This window comes from Peromyscus californicus, unplaced genomic scaffold (assembly GCF_007827085.1).
Source record: "Peromyscus californicus insignis strain IS unplaced genomic scaffold, ASM782708v3 Scaffold_13__1_contigs__length_99412109, whole genome shotgun sequence".
NCBI classification, from domain to species: domain Eukaryota; kingdom Metazoa; phylum Chordata; class Mammalia; order Rodentia; family Cricetidae; genus Peromyscus; species Peromyscus californicus.
The window spans coordinates 4689562-4710055 of NW_026294424.1; the positions used below are offsets into that span (position 1 = coordinate 4689562).

The 20494-nt window shown below is 53.1% G+C and overlaps 1 protein-coding gene across 1 annotated transcript; it reads left to right on the top strand.

Annotated features, from left to right (window-relative positions):
- Window positions 1-3287: 3287 nt before the first annotated feature.
- Mxd4 (MAX dimerization protein 4) lies at window positions 3288-17407 on the top strand. The gene is made up of 6 exons (XM_052736212.1): window positions 3288-3523; window positions 3605-3704; window positions 6819-6848; window positions 12279-12393; window positions 13523-13685; window positions 14152-17407. Exons 1-6 carry the CDS (start codon window positions 3304-3306, stop codon window positions 14307-14309), a joined length of 786 nt encoding a protein of 261 aa, XP_052592172.1. The 5' UTR covers window positions 3288-3303; the 3' UTR covers window positions 14310-17407.
- The last annotated feature ends 3087 nt before the right edge of the window (window positions 17408-20494 follow it).

Here is a 20494-nt window from a genome sequence, read left to right on the forward strand (position 1 = left end):
GCATTCTTCAATGTGTCACCAAGCACTCCAAAAGCCAGAGGTTGTCATTCTTATTTTATAGTTAGGGAAACTGAGGCTTAGGCAGTCAAATTCTCATGGCCATACTAGAATCCAGAATGGCTCTCGGGAATGGAATCAAACAGAACTTCCATTCACCCTTCCCTGCTGTGGGTACACCACTAGCCTCCCAGTGCAGGTAGCAGCAGATTCTAGAGGACTGAGCTCTCCTCCATCATAGCTCTCCAGGGCCTGCTAGGCCCACCATCCTACAGATCCAGACCTCTCCTCCAGGAGCTTCCCACTAAGGGTCTGAGGAGAGGCAGGTTCAGGCTGCAGGATTCTGACACGTGGGCAAACCAAACAGGATGCTAGGGCTGGGGCCCAGTGGCTGCCAGGCGTCTACACCAATGACTGAAGAGGCCAAAGGTAGGAGAGAGGGCAGGGTCAGGTAATAAGAGGGGGAGAAGGAGTAGACCTCAGCAACTTTTCTACCCTGGCTGTGTGGGACACTCCCTGGCGCTCCTAAGAAGTCTGGGCAATATTGCCATACCTGGGCAGGGAGGTATGAGGGTGCTGTGTACCATAAGCTGGTGACCTGATCCCAGAGAGAGAAGCCAGGGCAGGGTAAGGGGGGAAAAGACCTAAAAGCATTCTTCTAGAGGTTTCTCAGTTCTCTCTCTCTCTCTCTCTCTCTCTCTCTCTCTCTCTCTCTCTCTCTCTCTCTCTCTCTCTCTCTCTGTGTGTGTGTGTGTGTGTGTGTGTGTGTGTGTGTGTGTGTGTGTGTGTGTGTGTGTGTTGGGGGAGGAGATCAAGCAGCCCTTTCCCATACTGGATCAAAAACTCTTTGGTCAACCCTCCAGATGCCCCAGAAGTGGGTGTTAGCCTTATTCCTAGTCAGAGAAACGGAAGTGGGGGAGGCCGCTAGGGGGAAAGGTCAGGCAGAGTGAAGACTTGCAACCCCTGATCATCCACCCCAAACTGGGGGAGGCCCCGTGTCCTTTCTCCTAGGTCATGCTGGGTTACCCTCCAATTCGTGAGGGAAGACAGGGCTGAGGACTTGGCAGCAATACACTACCAGGAGTGGAGGTGTCTGCCTTCTTACTGCCCACTGGCCCTCTCTAGGTGAGCCTGGCAGGTCACAGTAAGTGGCCTGTGATGAAGTACAGGGTCTTGGTCAGCCAAGCTGCTGCCTCCTTTTCCCAAATCCTGGGAACTTTGGGGGCACAGATGCACACAGGCCCTACTGGTGCCTCTGCCCCACCTCACACCGTGAAGGCTATGGGTGTAGAGACCCCACTGGTCTCCATGGGACCAGCTTGCCCTTTGCACTTGCAAGCCGGTTCCTGTTCCAAGCAGCGGCTTCCAGACTCCCCTGGGGATCCAGCTCATTCTGCAGCCTCCCTGAGCAGCAGGACTGCTGTCCTGCCCCTAGGACTCCTCTATAGCCAACCTTCACTCACCAGGTCACCACTGTCCACTTTTCCCAGCTTTTGCATGATCTGGCAGAGGGTGAGCCCTTCTGGCACCGGAAAGTGCTTTGCCCTGGGTGCAGCTGGTAGGAGCTAGTGTCTTCGGTTGAGATTAAAATTTTCCCAGGCTGGGAGGCCATGGTTACCCTTGTGCTCCACTTCAGCACACTGGAACATCCTGTCCCAGTAGCAGGAGGCAGCAGGCTAGGGAGGTCTTGCCTTAGCACTTTGAGGCAATTCTCCAGCCTGCCGAAGCAAGGGTGCACCCATCAAAATGCTGCCCCCCCCCACAGTGCTAATCTCAGGACCCCCAAATCTCAGCATGGCTCTCAGTGCTCCAGAAAGATGGACATCCTTCTCATTCACAACTCTAGGCAGCCCTACAGACTAACTGGTTCTAGCTACCTGGCCTTGGGGTGATTGTGGGGCTGGTCCAAGAGGCACCTCAGCCAACACCAAGGGGTTCTTTCAGTGTCTATACAGGACTGTTTACAGCAGCATGAGGTTCCTCACTGGGTCTTGCCGGGCTCCCTCTGCGCACCTGTTGTTCTTAATCCTGCCCCACAGGTCAGACATCTGTGGCTCACACCCAGATTGGGAACGAAGTGGCTCTGGTTTCCACATTCCTGGATTGTTAACAGTCTTGAGTAACCAGTGTAGGAGCACTGGTCTCCATTTTCCTATTTCAAGGGGACTCTGCAAGTTTCCTTATCTGCATATTGGGCATACAGAGATCCACAAGGAAGTGTGTATCATGCATCCGCTTTGGTCCTACAATAAAGTGTAGCATTAGTAATTTTTGCTGTTGGCGACAGTAGTCTCCTTCTATTTTAGAGGCTGCTGTCCAGCCAGCCACCTTATGCCACAGAACTCTCCAGCTTGCTGGTCCATCTGCTTAGGACTTAAAGCGGCCACACAGCCAAGAGCCTGCTGAAGAGCTCGCCCTCTTGTCGGTCACCAGAACCTGATTATTGGAATAGCCCTACCCTCAGACCAAGCACCACAAACAGACTGCACTCCGGGATCTCTCTTGCTCGTGGCAGCAGATCTTGGGGCCCCTTCTTTAGACCTGGTGATCTTTCTTTCACTCCTGATGGACACTAGGAAACTAAGTGTTTCTGCTTACTCTGGATCTGACATTTTCTGAGTAGCTTTTAGGTTCCAAATGTCTGCGTCTCTGTCCCAAGTTTTAGCCTTCCCTGAAGCCACTATTCATGCGGGGACAGGTGTCGTTTGCAGTCCTTTAGCAAGATCCCAGCTCCGGCCCCAGTCAGGCCCCCAAACCGGGTCTTCTACCGAGACTGTGGTACAGCTGACCCCGAGCAACAGGTCGTTGCGCACGACGTGCATGGCACGACAAAGCACCGGGGCGCGTGTCCGCAGCGCATCCTGCCGGGTGTCTCCCGAGACACGGTCCACGTCCTCCTGGCCCCAGCGTAGGCCGGGCAGCGGTCCCACCGCGCTGCGCTTCCTCTCGGCAACGCGTCCTGCCCGGGCGCCCTCATTGGCCCCACGCCCCGTCGCCGGCCATTGGTCCGCGGTCCCAATTTACATAGGCCGATCTGGCCCAATCGGTGTGCAATGCCTACTTAACATGCACGACGGCCGCCAGTCAGCGAGCACTGGGGCCGGGCCACCACGTGCTGTTGCTAAGCTTGGGCTTCTAAATTGTTACTACTGGGGCCAACCTATCCCAGCCAAGCTTCGCATCTGTCAACATTCTCAGCCCTGCCCGAGGCGTTCGGCCAGTCACCATTGGCCGAGGCTGGCCTAGGATCCGCCCCCCAGGCCAGAGAGTCCACGCCTATTGGATGTGACGACCGCCGCTCGCCTTATGTGTCAATTTGAGGGCCTGAGGCGGAGGGTGGCGGTCCAGCGCTGGAGTCCGCGAGTCGGGCTGGTGTGCCGCCAGGCGCGGGGCGTGCGGCGAGCAGAGCCGGCAGGAGCGCGCCGGGCAGCTGCCGCCGCCGTCCCGTGCGCGGGCGGCAGGATGGAGCTGAATTCCCTGCTGCTGCTGTTGGAGGCGGCCGAGTACCTGGAGCGTAGGGACCGAGGTAGCCCGCGCCCCTTTGTGCCAGGGTGGGCGGGCGGCGGGCGGGCGCAGGGGGCCGCTGATCGCACCGTCTGTCCCGCAGAGGCCGAGCACGGCTACGCCTCTGTGCTGCCCTTCGACGGTGACTTCGCCAGGAAGAAAACAAAGACGGCCGGCCTGGTGCGCAAGGCCCCAAACAACAGGTACCGCCCCCATCCCCCCACCCCCGCGCGCTGTGCCCAGCCAGCTCGGGCCGGCCCCGCCCGAGTGTCCCCGTCCTCTCCGCGTCCCCAGCGCAGTCCTGCGCGCACCCGGGCGGCCGGCCTGGAAGAGGTGCCGGCCCCGCCCGCGCGTCGCCATCTTCCCGCGGCCGCGCCTCCCGCCGCCGTAAACAGTGCCACGCGTACAGCGCCCGCGTTCGTCCAGAGTCGTTCTGGACTTTTCCAGACTGGAGAGGAGTTGTCAGTTGGTGCTGGCCGCTGCTCCCTCCCTAGGGACGAATTGGGGACTCCTCCCTCCCTTGCACTTCTCGAAGCTGGCCTTGCTGTTAGGCCCATCACCTTACCCTCAGGAACCTGGACAGAGACCCCTCCTTGGGTACCCATCGGTCCTGCGCAGCCAACTGACAGGGAAACTCCCAACTACAAGTGCAGGGCTGGCCTTGTGGCGAAAAGCTACAGGGAGCTCTTTCTGCCAAGAGACCCAAGGCCCAACTACTCTCTGTGCCCTGGCCTTGTACGTGCTTGGAGGTAGCCCTGAAGTTGGGGTTTAGGCATGGCTAGGACTCCTAAGGGTTCCACCTTCCCAGCTGCAGTGGGGACCATGACACACCTGACAGTGTCCAGGGGCCACCCTTGTCCCAGCCACTCCTGTGGGGTCAGTCTGGGAGCTTCCCAGGCAGGCTGGGGGCTTCAGGGCTCCCTGGCAGAGGGTGGGGCTCATTCCTGTGGCCTGCTTGTTCTTGGGAAACAGAGAGGCTGGCACAAGGACCTATTTCTGTGGTGTCCAAGACCTGGTTGAATTTCCAACTGCCTGAGCCCCAGCCCCTGCTTTGGGCAGTTTGCAGAAGGACATAAGTGTGTTGGAGGCCTTACTACTTCCACAGTGAGATGGCCTGGCCCCTGCCTCTGTCTGCCCTAAACCCCAGGTTGGGAGTTCAGGTTCCTGTGGCATGGAGCAACCACAGGTGACAGGGATGGTAGCTGAGGTACTCGAATGCTTCTGCCATATACACAAGTAAGCAATCTGACCTAGCCTTGTAAAAGAAGCCTTATTTTGAGGGTTGGAGAGATGGCTCAGCAGAGGATCTGGGTTCAATTTCTAGCACCCACATGGCAGCTTACAACTCTCTGTAACTCCAGTTCCAGGGTACCTGACACCTTCATACAGACACACATGCAGACAGAACACCAATGCACATAAATAAAAAATTTACTGAGAAGCCTTGTTTTGAACTCGATTTTACAGCTGAGGAAACCAGGGCATAGACAGATTCAGTTACTTGCCTAGGGCCACTTAACCACCTCTGGCTCCTGTTCCTGGATGAGGTCCTACCTTCTACCTTCTGCTGGGATGGAGACCTGGGTGCAAGGGGCAGGGGATGCAGAGGGCCTCTCTGACTTGGGTACACCTTCCCAAAAGCTTCCTTGGACAGAATGAACTCTCTCAAGACCTAAGGCCTTAGGGGTGGCAGGCATAGCCCTTCCCTCCCCAGCACTGCTCAGAAGGCTGCCCTCAGCCAGCTCAGTTGAGAAGCTGGGATCCCAGATGTGGAAGGGCAGTTCTGAACCTGTAAGGCTTCTGTGTCCTGGAAAATGGAAGGACAGGCTCGTGTACAGCAGGCCAGGGTGCAAGGTGGGTAGGGGACAGCAACCCTGTGACTGACGTGGGCTCTGGAGAGGTCTCTAATGGCAGTGGCTCCGTGGGAGGGGCCTGGAGCTAGCCTTTCAGAGTCCCATTCTTCGAGAAAGTGAGCAGAGGGGTCAGGTCAAGGTGGCGCCCAGACAGCACCTGACACAACCATGACCTCTCCTCAGGCACAGGTGCTTCTAGAACCTGTGTGACAAGCTCCCCTCCAGGATCCCTGGATGCAGGAAGAGTTCCAAGAAAGGCCATCCCCTATACTGCTTAAGAGTAGCCCTCCAGTCCAGGGTTGGGAACAAAACAAGGGTCATCCTTTGGTGCAGGAGGTCGGGGGCTTCTCAACACTGAAGACCCCTGCTGACCCCAGCCTCCTGCACAAACTAGCACACCTACAGACCCAGTCGGGCTGCAGTTTGGGCTGAAGGCCCAAGGCCAGTGAGGAGCTTCTGTGCTGCCTTCTTGGCTCTGGTTGGCTCATGGAGGGATTCTGAGGCTCTGGCCCAGCCCAGGTGACTAGAAGGTCTTTAAGGACCCTGGAAACCACACAGGGAGCCCAGAAATCAGCAGGACTTGAGGGAAGATGGGTGACCTCGTACCCTGATGGCTTCAGGAGGTGATGGGGCAGGCAGAGTATGCATGCTTTTTGGTAGAAGATACCAGATCCAAGTTCTGGAGCAGCAGCAGAAGAAGGAACAGGTGGGCAGTGGCCAGCAGAAGCCCAGGGAGGGACTTGGTCTGGGTGTGTCCTGAGCTTTCCGCTCATTTGTGCGGCAGCCCTGAGACCTGGAATCCCTTGTTGCTTTGTGGCATTCCCTTAGATTCTAGAGTCACTTGAAAGCCAGAGTGGCACCTGTGGTGTTCAGAAATTTGCTCTGATCTGAGTGGGCTTGGCCAGCAGGGCTCAAGCAGTCCATGGGGTCACTGTTCCCAGGGAAGGTAAACTTGGACGCAGGGTGACAAGTTCTGGCATAATGCAGCTCCTGAGAGAAGTGGGAATGGCTGTCTTCTATGTCCTGCTGTATACCTACAGGCCCAGAAAGCGTCTGTGAACTGACTTGGCTGTAACAGCTTTGTCCTGGGTGTTCCTATCTGTGTGACAGAGTGGTTGTGGGAGGACAGGGTTATCTTGTCTCCTGAGGGCCTGGCCTTCGTGTTACATGCCCAGACTGCCACTGGTTCTCTGCATGGCTTATATTGCACACAGTTGGCCTGAGGGAAAGGGAGCAGAGAAGGAAGGTAGCCAGCCCCAATCCTCACAATTCAGTGTGTGGTTACCCTAGCCTTTGGTAGGCAGCTGTACACCTGCCCTAGCTGTCAGCATCCAGAGATATCCTGGACCTTGATCCTCCTAGCCACTGTATGAGGACTCCTGGCTCTCTACAAAGAGCCACTGTTATTTATGCTCTGGTTGTTGGGCCTCGGAGTGAGCCCTGTCTTTCTATCTCTCTAAACAGGTCTTCACACAACGAACTAGAAAAGCACAGGTAAGTGGCACCCCCATTCCCATGTGAGCTACTGGATGTGACCGCCCCCCCCCAAACCCTACGCTGAGGGGGTGCTTTTGCAGACCTGACCTGTCTGAGTTGCCAGGCTATGCTTTAGGCTCTGGAAAGATCAGCTCTACAGGGTCTAGGGGCTGTTCTCAGGCATTTTAGATTGGTTGGCAAGGGCTGGGCCCAGGACCTATTGGTGTTTAGCCTGGGATCAGAACTGGTGGGTACCAAGGCCTCAGAGCACAGATCCTCGCAGGGCCAGCACTCTGAGTTTGCTCCCTGGGAGACATGGTGTGATTGGCTGTGCTGAAGGCCCTTTGGAAACTTTGTTTCAGCTCTCAGTACAGTGGCCCTTGTAGAGGATTCAGCCCTCTCCCCCTTACCTCTATGCCTTTGGGGCCTGCTTTCTAAGGAGCTGTGATGCTCTGCATCAAGAGGGCAGCAGGCCCAGGCTCTAGTCAGCTCCTGGTATGGCTGGTGGCCCATGAGGCTGCTTCATCTTGTCATTTGTATCTTCCCTCTGCCAGTGATGACAAGGTGTGCCTGAGCCCTGGGAGGTGGGAGATGAAGGAGATACTCGTGGCTGCCAGCATCAGCCTAAGTGGAAGCAGAGGTATTTTAGGCCAGGCAGCCCCATAAGCAGTAGGCCCCTTGCAAGGACCAGGGAAAGCCCCTGAGAGACACTAGGCAATAGCTCTATCCTGACCTCTGCTCCTATCTATAGAATGGACCAGTTCTGTCTTGCCTTCTTGGTGTTTGGGGGGTGGGGTGTGTAACTCTGCATCCTAGATGAGCCCTCCTGGGTGCACTGGGAAGATCTGGAGCCCAGCCAGTTCTTTCCCTCCCCCCTCCCCCATGTCTGCGCCCAGTGCAGAGCCAACTTCCGCTCTCCCGGGATTCAGGACTCTGGTTGGGGCGGGTGGCTGGGCAGGGACAGAACACCATGTTCCCTGAGGAGATGCACTTCCTGCACTGGCTGTGTGTGGTTGGGGGGTTCCCAAGGGGCCAGGCCACAGGGATGGAAGCCAGTGTGAGGCCGGCTTGGGGTTGCTCCTAGGTCAGAAGAGACCAGCCAGCCTTGTCCAGACCCAGGCACAGTGGCCTGACCTATAGTAAGGGCTTCCCGGAAGCAGAGTTTGGGAGGACAGCTGGTAGTGAGGATGGATGGGGAATGCCATTGAGGAAAGCATGGGTAGTAAGGGTATGGCAACCTCTAGGAAGGATAAGGGTTGGCCTCTGACCTCTGCAGACATCCAGTGACCTTGCCCTTGGTCTCTGCCATCTTCCTCAAGCCTATAGTTAGACTGGGTCTCATGGAAGCCCTTAATTTAAGATGGAGTAAGAGTGGTTGGGCATCCTGGGCTCTCTGCCACCCAGCTTAGGGCAGAGTCTTTCTACCTAGCTAATCAGACCATAGATAGCCCTGAGCAGCCCACAGGCTTAGGGCTTGGGCCCTGGTAGGGACATCAGTCATGGCTGGCTGTAGCTGGCCTGAGATCGATGCCAGGTGTTCCTGGCCGCTGGCTGAGGGAAGGGCTTGTGTGTTGTCCTGAGGAAGGAAGGAAATACCTGGCTAGCTGCCCAGCAGGCCATAAGAGGCATACCCTGGACACTGCCTTCAGTGGAGTGTCCCTCAGAGAGACTCAGGTAGGCCTGTGGGACTTCCCCTTTTGGAGCTTTGAATAGTACCCAGCCAATCATAGGCCTACTACCCCTGTAGGTCAGTAGCTCAGTTAGAGTTGCCAAGTCTAGCACTTGCTGCTGACCTCAGGACCTGGCAACTCTCCTAGGCTCAGCTCTAGTCTTTGGTCTTAGCTGGTATTGGTGAGAGCTCTAGATGTTCTTCCATGCCCTTAGCACTCCTTGAGTGGCCCAATACATTCAGAGATCAGGTCTAAACCCTCAGCTAGGCCCCTAACCCTAATCCAGGCACAGAGATGGTTGTTGAGCCTTGGCATGCTCCTTCATAGCTGCCCACAAGTGCCTGATGTAGCCATGTGGAACCACACGGGAACATGTTTTGTTAGCAACTGCTAGAAGATGATGATAAATAGAAAAGAGTAGGGGTCCCCTTGTCCCGCACCACTGATTGTAGTGGAATTCCTCATTGCCCTTTTTTTCCAGTAACCTGGCCTGGAACTTATCTCTGCCATCCAGCCAAGACTCTGACACACATGTGCTGGGGGACCCTGGCATAAGAGCCAAGCCCCTGCCGCCAGCTTTTGGGCCTTCCTTTGAGGAGTAGGGGTTTTCAGTGAGAAGCTTAGGTGTGGCATTGTCAAGGGGCTGGGCAGTGAGGAGAGTTGGGCTGTTGCTGATACTAATGCAGGGATTCTAGGGGCAGATCTGATTCCTTTAGAAGCACAGGGGTTTGACAAGTTTGGGATGCCTAGGGACAGCCATTAGTGTTAGCATTGAGTCTGGTGTGCTATAGTGGCTTTAGGGAGGATTAAGCGAGATTTCAGAGCATCCTAGACTCTAAGACTGTGGCGCTCAGAATAGGGGTGGGAGACCTTCCCCACATCCCCTCACCAACCATAGGCTTAGCTCTGGGTATGCACTCTCTGGGTTTGGGTAGACATATTACTTTTACAGTGCTTGTGTATGGTCAGGTGACTTTTCTTCATCTCTTGAAGCAGTACTTTTTTCTGAAGTATTATTCATGTACTCCCTATACCCAGAGACCTTATCCTGGTCACCTGGAGGCCCCTGAAATGATAAAGGGCCCTTGTTACCCATTATCCCTACCTGGATCCTTCATCCAATACCATGTAAGTGCTGCAGACCTGTGTCCATGTGCCCTAGCCTTCCTGACTTCAGAGCCTGTAGAAGCCCACAGCCATCCTTCCAGGTTCCCTCTGACCTGACCATTGTTGAGCTGAGTTTTCAGATGCCCAGGGATGGTTTTATAGCTCCTAAATTTCTAGAAGTAGAAATACTGGTCAGTGGTCTGGGCCAAAATCAATGGCGCTTCTCCCACAGGAACTGTGACATGTACTGTCCAAGTGAGTTCCAGCCACCTCTTTACATTCCAGTTGGTATAAAGGAGAAAATGAGCCTCTTCTTGTTTGAGTTCATTTCCTGATTACTCATGGGATGGAGTCTGTGTTCATGTTAGAGTTGCCCTTCATTTTCTGCAACTTGCCTGTTTGTGTCCTTTGCTCATTGTTACACGAGGGCAGTATTCTTTATTTTTGATGTGTTGTATGAGCTCAAAACATCACTAATACTAACCATTTTGTCTTTTATATGTATTGCAAATGCATTCCTACTGTTATTTGTCTTTCAGCTGTGTTTCTTTCTTGTATAAACATGTCTTTCTCTGATTGTAAAAGTAACTGTGGGGTTTTTAAAGCATAGAAAACCTGGAAAATGCAGAAGAGCACTCAGCTAAAGAAATAAACGTTGCCAGCCGCATCCCTGGAGATGCACGCTTCCTGTGCTTCATTGTCTTCTGTTGAGTCTCTTGTGTGCGTCTGCTTTTTTTTTTATTTTTTTAAACAAAAGTGGGTCACTTGTGACATATGTGGTTCTGTATCCTAATGTTCTCACTTAACACTCATGAACTGGAAAGATAGATACACCAAAAATGACAGTGTGGTCATCTCTGGGACAGGGAACTTGGGAATACTTTGTCTCTTGTCAATTTGCAATTTCCATCAATTACCAAAAAGCCATTGCTGCTGACATGATTAAATGATGGGTTTATGAATTGCTATTTGCTGTGTAACAAGTCCACCTGGTGAGAAGGGTCCCTGGCCGCTCCACCTGTCAGATCTCAGTGGTGGCTTCAGGACAGTGGAATCTATCTCGGGAAGGCTCCATCTCTGCTCCCTAGCCCAGCTCTGTTCTCTAGTCCCTTCAGTTCCTAGGGCTGGATACTCACTGTGCTGGAATGAAGCTGAGATCTGGACTCTCTGAGCGGGTAACCATGCATGCAGTAATATGGAGCCAGAAGCCTGTATATATGGCAGGATTGAAGATCCTCTAGCCTTGAGGCAGAGTCAGGGGCTTACACACTCTCACTCACACCCGGCCTTCTGGCTAAGCCCAACCTCAGTCCTGTGTCTAAGAAGTTCTTCCAAAAGTCTAAGTCTAGTTCACCAAAAAGACCTCTGAGCCAAGATGCTAGGTGAGAAAGTGCTTTCTCAGCAATGGGTGCAGTTTGAAAGGCATAATGGCCATGGGTGGCACCTCCCCCTCCCCGCCCGAACCCTGTGTATGACTGTTAACATCTCTCTATGGTCTCTTCCTGTACCCAAGGGCCCCCTCCTCTGTCCAAGAGATGGTTGTTCCTGCATTCTGTCCTTCCAAGTCTCCTTAGGACTGAGGGAGTCTGTAGGGATGTTTGGGCTCTGTGACTAGGGAACAGATATGAAAAGTAGACTTTTAGCATGGTGCCACTCTCTTTTTTTTATTGAAAGTAGATTTTTTTCATACAATATATTCTAATCATGGTTTCACCTCCCACTTCTTCTAGATCTTCCCTACCTCCCCACCATCCAACTCACACCTTCTTTCTCTCTCTCCCAAAAACAGAAGCAAATTGAAAAAAAAAAAAAAAGTATGTGTGGGCACTGGCCATGACTGACCAGTTGGGCAGCAGGTTTCCACAATCCTAAAAAAAAAAAAAAAATTCTGTCCTTGACCTGCCAGTTATACTTTTAAGAATGTGTCCAAAGCAAGCCATACTGACTTGGAAACCACCTTGGCTTCCTATAGGGCCTGGCTAGCTCCATAATTGGGCATCACTTAGACAGAACACTGGTTTCCTGCAGATACTGGTCAGCTGGAATGTGCAGATGTAGAAGCAGTCCCTGTTATCATGGTAATGTCAGGGATAGCCTCTGGAGATGAACTTAGTTGTAGCTACACACCAGGCAGAAGAGCATTACAGCATATGAACAAGTACTGTGAATATGGTTCGTTTTGTGAAAAAATGGATCCACACAAATGGATACAGGAACAAAAGTCTGGAATGATGCAGTTTCCAGTGAGACCACAAACTCAGCAGACAGAACTGGTCCTCAGCCCTCCATTGATCTTATCAACTCATGTTTCTATGAGGACAAGAGTCACTGGAGCACATTGTACAGGGCAGAATGGGTAACACAGATATTTATTCCCTAGGTCCTTAGGCCCTGTGGAACCATGTGGACACCATGTCCACAGAGGTACCTGTAACAGGCTGCTCCTGAGGGGATGTGTTACCCAGACCAGGAGGGAATTCCTGGAGAGGGATCTAGATACTCCAGCCCTGAGCAGAGTCTGGGGCAACTTCCAGGTCAAGAGGCAGGCCTACAGTGATACTGGGGCCTATGGAGGGGCTTGGCTGGCCACTTCCCCCTTCCACCAGCCACATCTGCCATAGTTCTGTGGGATTTGCTGCCTAGCTTGATAGTCTGTCTCTGGCTCTTTCAGACGAGCTAAACTCAGGCTCTACCTGGAACAGCTCAAGCAGCTGGTACCCCTGGGCCCTGACAGCACACGACACACCACTCTGAGCCTCCTGAAGCGTGCCAAGATGCACATCAAGGTAAGCATGCTGTGTCCACTATTCTCCAGACACCCTGATGTCCCCCAAGCCATCCCTACTCTTGGGCAGCCATTGATTCAGAGGACCTGGAAGTGGGTTGTGGAGCCACTTAGCAGGTACATGTCAGGAGTTTATGGGGAGACCCAAAAGGAGCTGATAGGTGGTGTGGAGGTTCCATGCCTTGTGTTGGGTTGTTGAGTGGTGACTGGCAGGGAGACAGTATAGTTGGGTGGATAGGCCAGGCACCAGGCTGGTACAGATAGTTCTCTATAACACTGGGCTATGCAGGGGCAGCAGCTGGAAGAAGAGGTGGAGTTAAGAGAGGGGCAAGGGATCATTATATGCCTTCATAGAGAGTCGGACTGGGAGTAGGCAACATTTAAAGGGAAGGGGGAGGAGTGGTGGAGACTGTTCTTGGGAGTTGGTGTGGGGCTAGGCTAAGGGAGATTTACCTGAGGCAGTCCCCCAAAGCCTTCAGACTGAGAGTTGCTTATGTAGTGTTCTTAGGACATTTGGGTCAGCCAGGATAGGTTTTTCCCTTTGAAAGGGCTGTTCTTCCTCACAAGTGTGGAGTCATGATCAGGTGGTAGTAGCTTTGAAAGTTACATCCAAGGCCCTGGGGTTTTAATAGGACAGCAGTGTCTCAGGAGGGCCCCCCCACAGGAAGGTTTGAGAATGTAGGAAGGTCTATGCCTTACAGGGTACACCAGACCTGCTTGCAGGTGTCTCCCTTACCATTTCCCCACTGCTGCTCCATTCTCAGATGCTGCAGTGGAAGCCCAATACAGGGGCAGGTGGAGCTCTCATGAATAGGGCTCGAGGGAGGTGCCTGCCAAAGTGTGGATGACACTGTCCCAGGGCTCGAGGTCCACATGTGCCTCAGCTTCCTGGGGCTGGCCAGCAGCACTGGGCATTCTACAGCTAGTTAACAGGCTAAGAGTGAAAGACCAAGCTGAGTAAGTGGTCACCTTGCTGGGGTGAGGAGGGACACATTTGGCTGGGCATCCTGTGGCTCTGTCTAGCAGGTCATGTTATGGGTAAGGATCCTGCCTATAAAGCTTCTGTGCTTATTCCCAAGAGAGGTTATTCCCTTTTGACTGTGGGCTCACAGACCACCCTCTGTCCCTAGAAACTGGAGGAGCAGGACCGCAGGGCACTGAGCATCAAGGAGCAGCTGCAGCGGGAGCATCGCTTCCTCAAGCGACGCCTAGAGCAACTATCAGTGCAGAGTGTAGAGCGTGTGCGCACTGACAGCACAGGTTCTGCTGTGTCCACGGACGACTCGGAGCAAGGTGAGTGCCCAGGTAGGAGCTGGGGCAGCCCAACCCTGGCCTCTGGGTATAGGAATCCCCAAAGCTCCAGGGGGACAAGGAAGTACCTAGGGAGAGAATGATGTTAGTGGTGACAAGGTGCCCACACCACCTGAACTACCTGCTAGCTGTACTACGGTAATTCCCAGCCTTACACAAAGAAGGGATGGGAAGACGACAAGGAGGCACAGAGGCCATCGTGTGGCTCTGTGAAAGCAGATGACTCACCACTGGTCAGCATGATGCAGAGTCTGGGTTCATAACCCAAGACTTTGACTAGAGCCATCCTAGCATCTCCCACCTCAGGGCCCAGAGGACCTCCCTTATCTCCCCCAACCCCAGCCTCCACTTCCATAAAAGGGAAACATGAGCTCTAACTTGGAAGGGAGCCCCAGTCTAGCTTGTTTGGAAGGGGCCACCCTGACCCTTCCTCTCTCTATTCTCTCAGAGGTGGATATAGAGGGCATGGAGTTTGGCCCTGGGGAGCTGGACAGTGTTGGCAGCAGCAGTGATGCCGATGACCACTACAGCCTACAGAGCAGTGGCTGCAGCGACAGCAGCTATGGGCACCCTTGCAGACGGCCTGGCTGCCCTGGCCTTTCGTAGGCTCCATGTCCTTTGCTTCTTGGCCCACCTGCCTGCCCACCTAGCCAAGCGTCTCAGCCTTCCAGTCCTCCCTTAACTGAAGCCAGCCTCGTCATGAGCCTACTGCTGTGCTATTCTCGAATCTACAGCTGCTGCCTGGTCTGCCTGCCTCTGCCTGCCCACCCTTTGGTCAGGACTCCAACTGCCTGCCCCTTCTCTGCAGGGCAAGATCCCATGCTGGGAAGTAGGGTCAGGCTCTCACATCTGGAGCCCAGCGTAGTCACCCATGATCTGTTCTCAGATTCCTAATCATTCCAGAAGTATTAAATGTCATGCTGCAAATCTCGGCAGGATCCGTGTAGGGGCCTTAATGACCACCATGGGGAGCTTGAACCCCAGCATTGGATCCCAGGAGAGAGGAGTGGACTGAGAAGGAAGGAAGGCAGGCAGGCGGGTGCAGCTGTCCATCCATTCATCTGTCCATCTACCTGTTGGTCCACACAGGCTCCTGAGATGTGGACAGAGAGATCTGTGAAAGGCAGGACTTGGGTGAGCATCTGGAGCAGGCGGGTGGGAATCCTTTACCGTGGTGTCAGGAGCCAGGGGGATGCTCCTGGGGTCCGGCTGGGCTACCTCATACCAACTTGGGTGGCTTCTGCTCTATTTGGACCATCAGATGTAGACACACATGCCTAGGCTCACACCCACAATGACATACACACAGACACATGGACATCAGAGAATGTATGTCCTGAGATAGCTGGCCTGAGGTCACTTGGAAATGATGGCCCCTAGCCTGTGCCTGACTCTCACTCCGGCCCCTGCTCACCTCTGCCAGCCCAGATGGCTCTGTCTAGTCTGCACAGGAAATAGACAGGGCTTTTATTCCTGGCAGGGGACTGGAATAAGCTGAGCAGCAAGCTCAAACCACTGGGTCCTCCAAGCTTTCTCATCTCCCTTTCTTAAGAAAAGAAAAAAAAAAAAAGAAAGAAAAAAAAAGTTCGACAGGGAGCTCCCAGAAGGGGCCTCACAAGCCCTGCCCAGGACAGCCTCAGCTGGCAGAGGCTTTACCCAAAACACAAAACAGAAACATTTTTAAAAAGAGAAAAAAGCTCTGAAGACTCGCCAAGGGACATGAGTGTGTGCCGCCTCTACTTCCTGTATGAGATTTTTGTACTCTATTTTCCTAGCCATTGTTGTGTCCTTGTTTGCTGAGGGGTGGGAGCGACCCAGCGTCTCAGGGACCCATCCTCTGTTACATCGTCATAGTGTGCCTTGTGTCCCGTCTCACCCCATCCACTGCCACCAGCATGTCCCTGTGGCTTATGGGATGCACCAGGCCTGCTGGCAGGTGCCCCCGTCACTGCTTTTCCACAGGTGGCACCTCCCAGCAGCTGCAGCCTCCTGGGAGGGACATATGCATGCCTGTGTGGCTCCCATGGCTGATTTTTGTATCCTGCAGGGCTATGACCTGGCCTTCAGTGGTGCCTCCCTGGTAACTGGCAGCGTGACTGTGCCTGAAAGTTTGGGGACAGCAGGCCTCCTGGCCTGGGGCCTTTTCTCTCGGCCTTGGGCAAGGGCCTGGAGTTTCAGCCATAGGCAGCTGATAAATACAGCTCTTCTGGAGGTGGTGCAGGCCTGGCTAGGAGGCTTCTTTTGGCCCTTCAGTACTAGAAGACCTCTCTAGGGGCACCACACAGCAATATTTTGGTAGTGGCCATGGGCTGGCCCACAGCAGCACCTGCCACCTCCTCTGGTGCATTTGTAAACAATTTCCAAACTGTGGGGAAAAATTCTTGTTTATCTTTAGTCATGCCAGTGAGCATCTTAGGGTGGGTGGCTTACTGATAGGCAGAATGGAGTTCCTGGAAACAGCTCTGGCATAGAACCTGACCTTTGGGTACTCAAGATGACAGGAGGACATCAGGCCTGGGTAGGAGTCCATGGAATATGATAGCCAACATCTTAGTAAGCTGGTTCTGTCTATATTTTCAGCCCAACTGAGGGAGGGCTTCAGTGTCTGCCTAAGCATGTCTCCTGGGCATTTGTTTTGAGCACACCCACCCTTAGCACAGGACAGAGCTATGTTTAAAAGCTTTTCTTCAGGGATTCAGAACTCCAGGGCTCCTGATGTGCCCTGAACTCCTGATGTGCCCCGAATCAACACCTTGCTCCGTCTCCAGCACCTTAGATTCTGCTTCCATCCCTGCCAGCAGAGTCCACTCCTGGTGACCAGAGTGGCTCCCTTGGCTGAATTTTGTGGCAGCTCAGCCCTTTGCCTTTTCAGGCTATGGTTCCCATGTAGCCTGGGAGCTGGCCTCCTCAGTCACCCAGGGGTGCTTGCCAGCTGCCCCTCCCACTAGCAGACATGTGAGGGGTAGTCCATAGGCATGGGGGCTGGTGCTAAGAGTTACATATCCATTATTCCTTCTTTTGCTCTCTACCATTTGCACAGTATGGCCATTACTAGTGGTCATAGGATTCAGCCAAGGCTATTGTGTGTCTGTAGAAAGAAATCTGGACCAAAATAGCTGCTGCTTATGTCCTCCACCTGCATCTGTCCATGTGAGCCATGTGGTGCTCCATAACAGTCTGGAACTCCAGGCTCAGGCTTGGGTCCCCCTACTGGGAGGTGGTCCAGATGTACCAGACCCTCCATCCTGCTGCAGGCCCAGCTGGTCTAGCAGGAGAGGACGCAGAGGTTTGTCTCTATAGAGGCCCTAGGCCTGCCTCTGCAGTTCTATCCTGCAGGTGCTTGAGCTTGCCTTCCTAGGCAGACGGAGTTGTGCACCAAACTGTGGCTGGACAACCCTACCCTCCTGTGTGCCCCAAGCCTTCCTTGCCTCTGTCGATCAGTCAGCCTACCACCCTTTGTGTCTGCACAGAGGGTCTTGACCCCAGGCCAGCAAGCAAGTTAGCTCAGGCCTCTAAACTAGGGCACTAGGGCAGGTTCCGTGCCAGAGTCTGGGGCTACACAAGGGGCCTGGTGCCAGTGCAGTGGGTGAGTTATGAGACCCGAGCTGCAGAGTGGAATGGGACCCCCATCCCACCTGTCTAACAGATGGGGCTGTGCTGTGTCATTCTGTCATTGTAATATAAATACAGATTTTTATACCTCATCTTCTGGTTTCCAGTTCTTTCTCCTTCCTTTGCTCCTTTCCCTCCAGCTTCAGCTAGAGGGCCCGACTCACTGGAGCATGGGTCATCCTGGCCCTTGGGAATCAGCCTTCACATGTCTACAACGCCCATTTCCTGGGAAGCTGGCAGGTCCATAGGTCTACCAGCCTGTCCATGAAGACATAGTAGAAGGACGACACATCCTACTCCGTACCAGGTGTTCTTGTTGCTGGTCTTGTAGTGTTACCCTTTGGTAGGCTCAAAGATGGCTCAATCCTTAAGGGTGCGATGCTGGGCGGGTGCCCTCTACAGAGAAGTTTCTAGGTCTCCAGATTACAACTTTAAGGACCTCTCCCTGGTCCCATCCCAGCATCTTCATAATGACTCAGGCATAGCTTCTGCCCTCAATACCTACTGTGCTGAGGTGCAGGTGTGGCCAGCTGTGCTTTGGTGCTAGCACGGGGATTTAGGCTTCTGAACTGCCCTGACAGAAGCAGCTGTGAGGTTGTTAGAACACACACAGGAGGGGAGAGGACAGTGTCCCTGATACTCCACTGCCTACAGGGAGCCTTCAGCCCATTGGCAGGAACCCTGGCCCTTGTCTTTGGGGACCTGGCTGTCCTCCTAGAGAGAGAAGTGCATCGAGGTTTGAGGATTTGCCACCCTGAATACCATAGAGGGATGGATCAGGACTTCCAGAGAACAAGGTGTCACCACAGTGAACCTTCCATAGAGCCCATTGGAGATGGCCTAGTGGTATCTGCTAGGAAGTTTTAGGGTGGAACCCATGAATCTTGGGGAGGATCAGTTCTCCCAGCAGGCAACAATGGGCTCTGGATTCTTGAATATGTGTACCGCTGCCTTCCCCTGCCTTCTGTTGGGTGCAGGGGAAGAAGGAGTGGACAGCCTTTGAGGCAGTTGAAGGTCACTCAGAGAAAAGGGTGTTTTCTGATGTGAACACAATTGGGACCCCAGGATTGGTACGACTTGGGTGTTGATGTCAATATGGACATTTAAATCCCAAATAATGTGGTTTTGAGTCTACCCCACTACTACTTTCTGTTGGGGGCAGTGGGCACCATGGTCTGTGCTAAATACTTTGCATAATTAGCACCTGCTATAGTCATGCTGGGTTCATCTCACAGGAAACTTAAGGCTCAGAGATGGTACTCCTTCCATAGCTTTTCTGCCCCTACCCCAGTCCCACCAGACACCTCCCTAGCCCTATCTCTATATTTCTTCATGTTTGCCCCCACATGAGACCCCTGCATGAATCTGAACCCTTGTCTGCTTCCTTCTTGGCTGCCAGAGTAGCTCCAAGATGGCCCTGCTGCTCCTCCGCTTCTTCATCCCCAGAATTAAACTCAAATGCCTGCTGTCTCCTGTCCTTCACCTCAACCCAGCCTAGCCCGTTGTCCTTGCCGTCTCATTTGGGATCTCATGGGTAGTTCAAGCCCAGCCTCCTCTGCAAGAGGAGTCTTTGTTCCTCTCTGTCACCCTGATGCTGAGATTATGGCTGCATAAACAGGTGCTGGACTCATCTGGACTAATTGCTAGTGGGACATTGCATGACTTCTCCTTTTTCCAATCTGTAGCCAGACAGCGGGGGCACAGGAGCTCTGGATTTTTCCAGAGTTATGCCATTGGTCTGGGAAGGGAGCTGCAGTGGCTCTCATCCCAGTCTGCCTCAACAGACACAAGGCTCTCAGCCTATCTAAGGTCCCAGGCTCCCCTGGGCCCTAAACTCTGCCAGGCCTCTTGGTATCAGCTTCCAGCTCCAAAGACCTGTCCCTACCCACCACCATGGTGACCCCTTCCTAGTGATGCAGACCCAAACGCTCCTCAGTTTGGTACTGAGTTTCCGTTTGTCACATGAATGTAAACACAATGAAAAGCAAATCTCCCCTCCCCCAACTCCATGGTCTAAAGAAAGTCAGCTTTCTTCTGGAAGAACAAGACCAATAGGAAGAAGCTGCCAGACCACATCTCACTGGCTGACAGCCCCCAGGGTTCTGCCAGCTCCTGGGGTTCCCTTGCCTTTACCCATTCCTGAGTTGTCCAGTGCCAGCTTTCTCAGACCTTTTGTGACTTGAAAAAAACAATGCAGAATCAAGCTAACACATGTTTGAGGCTGTCACTCCCTGGCTTAAAAACAGTCCCATCTCCATGTTGTTTGGAGAGTAGATCTCTTCACTTCCATTAAACTGCATCTGCCAACAACCTTTAACATCCCAGCTGTATACAGAGTTTTAAAACGGACTGAAAAGATACTGTCTAAAACATAAAACACTTTTAAAATATTGATGACAGCAGAGTAAAACTTCAGCCAAGTAGAAAAGGCCAACAGCAAAGGCTTTCACTCCTGGTCCTGCATTTAGGCTTGTTTTGTCCATTACATTCTCACAGGCTTGCTTAGGAAAGATTAGCTCCCGGCTTCCCTTTACCTTTTGACCCCATTAAAACCACAACTGATTTTGAGTAGAAAACAAGCTTGTCTTGGAAATAAGTTTAACATATTTGCCTTCTTAAATTTCTAATCCAATTCCAGGAAAACTTCCCAGATCTGAATAATTAAACTCATTGTGTTTGTCTTTTGTACTCAGGGGCCTGATCGGTTCTAATCATTATATTTTTAGGGCTTCTTATGGCCTCACAAACACCTTGCAAACAAATAGCTGTGGTCAGCAACTCGAAATGGAGAGTTGGGGGCCAGGAACCCCCCAGGAGTCACTAAGAAGAGTGGGTTTCCTGGAAGGTCTCCTGGGTTCCAGGTTGTGCCTCCTGCTCTGGGGGGACCTCATCCTGCGCGTAGAGGTCCTTTGTCTTTCTGGCATCCTTAATTTTGTCTTCTCTGAGTTCTTCCTCACATTCTATAAATATCTCCAAGTTCCTCCCATTTTAAAACAAAACAAAACCAAAAATCCTCTCAGCGCTCCCACCCCCCCTGCTTGTGTCATTTGGCTCCTTCTCTCTCGCTCTTTGCCTCCTCAGCAAAATTTCCCAGAAGCACTGCCTGCACTTCCTCCGGCCAAAACCCACTCAGCACCAGCTCCCTGCTGAGCCCCTACCTCCAGCTTGACTCCAGGGGT

Coding starts and splice junctions, on each gene's coding strand:
- Mxd4 (XM_052736212.1), top strand. CDS start 3,304: ATGTGTCAATTTGAGGGCCTGAGGCGGAGGGTGGCGGTCCAGCGCTGG. Junction 3,524..3,604: donor CCTGGAGCGTAGGGACCGAG/GTAGCCCGCGCC, acceptor TCTGTCCCGCAG/AGGCCGAGCACGGCTACGCC. Junction 3,705..6,818: donor CGCAAGGCCCCAAACAACAG/GTACCGCCCCCA, acceptor CTCTCTAAACAG/GTCTTCACACAACGAACTAG.